This window comes from Oryctolagus cuniculus, chromosome X (assembly GCF_051225735.1).
Source record: "Oryctolagus cuniculus isolate XC-2025 breed Fujian yellow rabbit chromosome X, ASM5122573v1, whole genome shotgun sequence".
Classification (NCBI taxonomy): Eukaryota; Metazoa; Chordata; class Mammalia; order Lagomorpha; family Leporidae; genus Oryctolagus; species Oryctolagus cuniculus.
The window spans coordinates 73,821,008-73,827,530 of NC_142888.1; the positions used below are offsets into that span (position 1 = coordinate 73,821,008).

The 6,523-nt window shown below is 51.1% G+C and overlaps 1 protein-coding gene across 1 annotated transcript; it reads right to left on the reverse strand.

Moving 5' to 3' along the window:
* Positions 1–1,359: 1,359 nt before the first annotated feature.
* Positions 1,360–4,546, reverse strand: ZCCHC12 (zinc finger CCHC-type containing 12). Its single transcript, XM_002720210.6, has 4 exons — positions 4,317–4,546; positions 3,939–3,993; positions 3,579–3,718; positions 1,360–3,174 (listed from the first exon to the last, which is right to left on the reverse strand). Exon 4 carries the CDS (start codon positions 3,040–3,042, stop codon positions 1,858–1,860), a length of 1,185 nt encoding a protein of 394 aa, XP_002720256.1. The 5' UTR covers positions 3,043–3,174; positions 3,579–3,718; positions 3,939–3,993; positions 4,317–4,546; the 3' UTR covers positions 1,360–1,857.
* Positions 4,547–6,523: the final 1,977 nt, after the last annotated feature.

Here is a 6,523-nt window from a genome sequence, read left to right on the forward strand (position 1 = left end):
CTGACTCTTTGCTCAGGACCCAGTTCTCAGCTAAAAGATCAGGGGCAGAGGAGCCCCCCACCCAGGCTCTTTCTGGCCATGAGGGTTAATTAGGAGGCTGAGCCTTAATTAAGGCTCGCACGGATGTGGGCCAGAGCACAGCAGGCTAAGCCTCCACACCACACACCCGCCACCAAGAGATGAGGATGGCTAGGCCGGGGGTGAGGGGTGGGGGTGTGAGCTGGTGAGAGCAGTTGTGTGAGGTCGTAAGTGGAAGTGGGGGCCCGTTTCTGCAGAGAGAAGCCCTGCAAGCCAGATAATGGGTGTGGCAGTGCAGGGACACCTCCTTCCATCCTTGGAGCCCCAGCCTGCATCCCTTTTGTCCCCACTGAGAGAGTCACCAACTGCTAGTATAACTAGGACTCTGGTAGCCCTCCCGGGGACCTTCAAGCTCTGTCATTCCTGGTACAGCACAGCTCTGAGTTCCCTAGGAAACCCTGCAGTCTCTAATTGCTAACAGGCTTGCTGTGGCTGTCAATCTAGATGGGAGTCCCCCTGGCCGTAGCGCCCTCCCCCCTCTCCCTGGCACAGCAACTCCCACTGCTGTGTGCACTGTCATCACAGCTCTCTGGAGCCTCTATGTCCAGCCTGGAAAATTCCTTCAGGGTCTCAGACCTCCAAGGTTGTTTCACTCTCCACCCTCTGCATCAATTGCAGTCCCATAGAGTCTTCAGTCACCTATGGCCTCTTTTCTCACCCTCCAGTATGAGACCAAGAGATGAGACAGGGCAGGTTCCTAGGGGCCAGTGTCTGGGAAGGTCTCTCTCTTCTTTCCCTCCACAGAGAACGCTCTCTTCTCTGCTAACATGATGTGTTCGCACTTTTTTATTTGAAAGACAGAGACTGAGATCTTCCCACCTCCTGTTCATTCGTGACCAGGCTGTTGTGACCAGGAGCAGCAGCAGCAGCAACGTACGGAACCTACCCACACCCAGGAAGAACTGCCCCTCCCCAACGTAAACAGGAATGGAGCCCCCAAAGTCCTGAGGTTGGACTATTACCTGGGCACCCGATTCCTCCACCCACCATCAGAGTCCTGTGGGTGTACAGAGAAGAAAGCCCTGGGGCATTGTCCGTGAGTAAGTGCCATAATGTAGCTCTATGAGCTGGGGGACAGATCAGTTGTGTTAAAGGGGCTGTGTCCCTTTACCTTTGGGAAATCTTTTGGCCCACTTTTTCTTCCATTTTCCTCATCTTCAAAGAGTGTAATAAAAAAAAAAACTGACCTCAGAGAATGATCTCCCCTTTATAGTTTTTGTATTATATTTTTTATTGCTTTTTCATTTACTTCTTCCTACAATAATACCAGAGACATTAAAATAGATGCTGATATATATTTATTGACATAGAAGTAAGGTCACAACATATATCATTTGGTGAAAAAATACAGAGTATAGAACAGCACTTATATTTGATCACTTCTATCTATGTATCTAACTGGGTATATAGGTATAGGGAAATATCTGGAAGGAGAGTCAGCAAAGGGAGTTTGGGTATAATCTGTACCTTTTGTACTTTTCTCTAGTATTTGAAGATTTAACAATGAGTTATACCACTTCCACAAAGATAATAATAAAGCCATCAAGGAAATGTGCACACACAGGAAAATAGACCCATAAGCAGTGAGGAGAAGGAGCAGGGACAGAGGTCAGCCATCCCTTTCCATTGTGCTGGTATTCAGACCCTTTCTCTCCTGCACCCCGAAAGAAAGTCATTCTGTGGATTAATTCATGCAAACAGAAGTTCCCTCCCTCCAGTTTTCCCATCATTGGACTGTGGATATAGGTAAGGGTGCATTTAAGGCAGGAGGCTAGCAGCTTACTGTAACTCAGAGGGGTCACTGTGTTCATCAGGTGCAACTCCTGACCCCTCCTCTTCTGCATGTGTCAGCTCCTGCAGGGTGATGATCAGGTTCTCGAAAACCTGGGCCTTGTTGCTCTCATTGTCACAGGTTTCTTTAGAGTGGCCCTCCTCGCCACAGTAGGAACAGCGGATCGTGCACTTCCGCTTCCTGGTTCTACGCACATCTCCAGGACCAGTATTCTTATGGCCAGAACCAACACTAGTGGAAGGCAACTGAAGCCCCGAAGTGTGGGGGGAATCAATGACCAGCACCTGATCCTGAGATCTGGCCCTGCCTCTGAGGGGAGGGTCCTCAGACTCCACCAGGATCACATCCTCATCTGAGTCATCCAGCGTATCATCTATCTCTATCACGTTGCAGCCGGTGCTGCTGATCACGATGGGGGAGGAGTCCTGAAATGCCACAGGGCTGGCTGCCCTCTCCACCATGGACTCAGATCTTTTGGGACGCTTCCGTCTAATGAACGTGTCATCCCAGTCCTCCTCCTCCCTTATCATCCTGATTAACTCCAGGAAATTGGGAAGATGCTCCTGCTCATTGGCATACATCCTGAGAAGACCTTTAAGCCTGAATCGCAGGTCCCTGTTCAGCTCAGCTCCAGCAAGGAGCTGGTGCAGGCGAATCTGGTTTGCATCTTTCTGAGCTAGGATGCCTGCCTGGATGGCATTCTGCAGCTGCACCTCTAAACGGATCACATAAAGGGAGGCTTTCTCCCCCTGCGCCTGCAGGGTGTTAAAAAATTTACCATGGGCAGTCACACTGCTTTCAGATTCGCCAAACACCAATTTCATGGCCCGCAAGAAATCCGCCACGCTTAGATTAGGATTGGCCGCCTGGAGCAGATGCATGACCTCCCGGGCAGGGCCCCTAAGGGTTTTCATCAAGCGCTTGAGTTTTTCCTCCTCGGACATATTCCAGTCTGGCAGGACCCCATTGACTTGGATCAGCCAGTTTTCAAAGGTTTCCTCCCCCTGGGCTGGCACCGCCCTTCCCGAGAACAGCTTCATGTTTTTCTCTGCCATGTGGGCCATTAAAGGACCGAGACTCCGCCCCAGGGACCTCAGCATGGAATGGGCCCAAGGCGGCAAGGGTGCATTCTGCCGCCGGCTGTTACCCACATGTGCAAGGATGCTAGCCATGACTGACTGACGACGACGACAGGGTATCTGAATATAACAAGATGCTCAGGCTTTCAGGAAAAACCGAATCTACAGGTGTGCGGGGGCAGGAGGGGGGCGGGGAGCTCTGCCTTCCTCTTTCCTCCGCGTTAGCTGTGAAAAAAGAAAAAGGTGGCGGGCGGTTAGTAGGGGAGCAGGCTGCGGTTGCATTCTCTCCCTACCTGAAAATCCTGCAGTATATTTCTCATTTTCCCACCGCCCTGAAGTTACCCTGCAGGAAACTGAAATTAGTCTCCTGGAGCCGGCCGCGTGCAGGCATGGTGCTCTTCGCGACGACATCCATCCCTTCCCACCAGTCCTTCAAGAGGGATGGCAACTGTTGCTTCCCATTCCAGAGCCAAGAGTGGGCTCTCAAAATGGGGTACGATGGTCCCAGGTGTATGAGAATAAAATAGTACCATATTAACTTCGTGATCTCTGGTCTCAACCATACCCCCTTCCCAGAGCCTCTCCCTTCACCCCTCCCCGCCCCCTCAGTTGTTTGCAGGATTTCTTACAGGAGATCGCAAATAAGAGTGTGCCTTGATTTCAGTTCCAGCCTCTCCAACCGGTGGCCTCCGTTGAGAAAGCTTGCCTGGGGATATGGTGGACCTCAGTCCACTGGGGGTCACAGATTCAGAGCCACGGGGCGTCAAAACTGCGCCACAGCGGAGGAGGAGAGGGAGGGAGAGAAGGGTCAGAAGCGGCCTCACTCGTCATCCTACCACCCACCCACAACCCACTCCCCCCCCCCCCCCGCCTCTGTTGCCTAGCGGAAAATTCCCTCTCCCACCTGCGGAATACAAGCCAAACGCCCCACCCCCACCCTCATTACATTTCCCCCCACCCCACCCCACCCCCGGAAACCGATGGCCTACCAGCTCTGCAACCTGCCGCATAGAATTCAACCTCGGATTCAGCTTGGCTGGGTTGCTACGGAGAAAGAGAACACGAGTTAAACACACCCGCTCATCTCTTCCCTCTCGGGAAGAGATTAAAAGATGCAAAGGGGATTCAATTCAAGACACACAATTTGTTTATGCCCCACCGCCCTTCCCCACCCGCAATCGAGGTAAATCCTACCCAGTGGGCAGTACCCAGGTGAACCCCACCTCCTCCCTCGGTGCAGCCGGCCCATGGGAGTTCTCTCCCCAGCTTCGCAGTTACCGATTCTCCACGATGGGAGCCGCCCAGTCCAGGCGGCACTTCTCCCTCCCCTCTCGCGCTAGGCAATCCCGGAGCCCGCTTTTCTTTACCTGCGCTCTGCTGGTGGGCAGCGGGTGCTTCGCTTTTTTACTGGATGGATCCCTCTTGCAGATCTCCGCGGCCGCGCATGGGAAAAGGACTAGCGGCTCCTCGGCCACTAAGCGACCCGGAGTTGCCCGCCCGAGCTGCTTCGCAGGGCAGCCCGGCAAGGGGTAGCCGAATTGAGGCAGCGCGGTTCCCAAGGCAGCGGCTGCTGCTTTTATCCTCTGCCCGCTGAGACAAAAGAGCTTGACAAGTGGGCCAACGCGGCCAATCAGCGGATCGTGGAGGCGGGCTCGCGGCACAGCCTGGGCCCCAGGCAAATCCTCTGGCGGGGGGGGGGGGGGGGGGAGGTGAGGGGGGAACACCGGCGCAACAAGCCCTCCAGGCGTCAAGCGCAGCTGAGCCGATTTGCGTTTTACACAAGCTAGCATTTGCGACTCTTTCTCCTTCTCCCCCCTTTCCCTTCTCCCTCTCCATTTTCTCCCTTGGCACAACTCTGTGTCTCGAGGCCAGGTACACTAAACACGAGGTGGGACCGAAATAAACTGAACAGTAAAAGTTCTTCACCTTGGTACATAGAGGGAAGCCGGATGAGGAGGGAGGCATCAGCTCTTTCCTTGTGCAAACAGGTTTGCATAGACATCTCTTTTAGGAGTGTAGAAGGTGGCGGTATGCTCATTTAATAGAGAAGGCACTTGGAACACCAAGGCTCTTAACCAGTCTTCACTCAATAGGTGCAAAGCTGGCTACATCAGAATTATTTTGGGGAGCTTGTTAGAAATGCAGATTTCTGGGGCCGGCACTGTGGTGTAGTGGGTAAAGCCTCAGCCTCCAGTGCTGGCATCCCACATGGGCGCAGGTTGGAGTCTCAGCTGCTCCTCTTCCAATCCAGCTCTCTGCTATGGTCTGGGAAAGCAGTAGAAGATGGTTCAAGTGCTTGGGCCCCTGCACCCCTGTGGGAGACCCAGATGAAGCTCTTGGTTCCTGTCTTTGGATTGGCCCAGCTCTGGCCTTTTGCGGCCATTTAGTGACTGAACCAGTGGATGGAAGACCTCTTTTTCTCTCTGTCTCTGCCTCCACCTCTCTGTAACTGTGCCTTTCAAATAAATAAATAAATCTTAAAAAAAAGATATGCAGATTCCTGGACCCTGTCTCTGCAGATGTATGGTACTTTTTTATGATTTCAACCAATGATGCAATTGATTCTGCGGTGTTAGGACTATGAGGACGTCCTCCAGTGCATCTGTCCACAGTATATCTTGTGCTGAAATGCAGCTCCAAAAGAGAAAGTCCTACAAGAGGTCCACAGTTGTATGCAAATATTTGGGACCCCAAAGGAGGCTGAAACTGATGGTCACTCAGATGCATCAATTCGTAATTCCTGGAATCTGTAAATGTTACCTTATCAAATAAAAGAGTCTTTGCAGATGTGATGAAGCTAAGAATCTCAGCCTGGGGAGATTATCCTGGTGGACCCTAAATCCAACCACAAGCATCCTTAAGAAAGAGGTAGAGGGGGAGAGCAGATGCATGCAGAAGAGAAGGCAATGTGAAGACAGAGACAGAGATTGGAATGATGCGACTATAAGCAAAAGAATGCCTGCATCCATAGAAACTGGAAGAGGCAAGGGATGCAGGGGCAGGAAACTTTTTTCTGCCAAGGGTCATCAGAATATTTATAACATCATTTGTGGGCCATGCAAAATTGTCTACTTAAAATGCAGCTTACTAAATTGTTGAACTCTACTTACTACAGAGTTGGTCTTCTGTGAATAAAGTTAATTGAAAATAGATCTTAGTAGAGAATAGGACTGGGAATAAGAGAGAGAGGAGGAAGAGGGGTGGGAGTGTGGGTGGGAGGGCAGGTATGGTGGGAAGAATGACTATATTCCTAAAATTGTACCTATGAAATTCATGAACTTTGTATTCCTTAAATAAAAGGTTTCTTTGGGGAAAAAAACTATTGAATTTTGAGTCCCACCTGAGGTTGCCTTGGCAGGGCCAGACCAAATAGTTTGCGGGCTTAAAAGGCCCATGGGCCAAAAGTTCCCCACTTCTGCAATAGAGTATGGTCCATCTGACACCTAGAATTCAGCCCAGAGAAACTGATATTAAACTCTGGGCTTCTAGAACTGTAAGAAGATAAGTTGGGGATAATTTGTTATTTTAAAGAAGTATTTATTTATTTGAGAGGCATAGTTACAGAGAGAGAGAG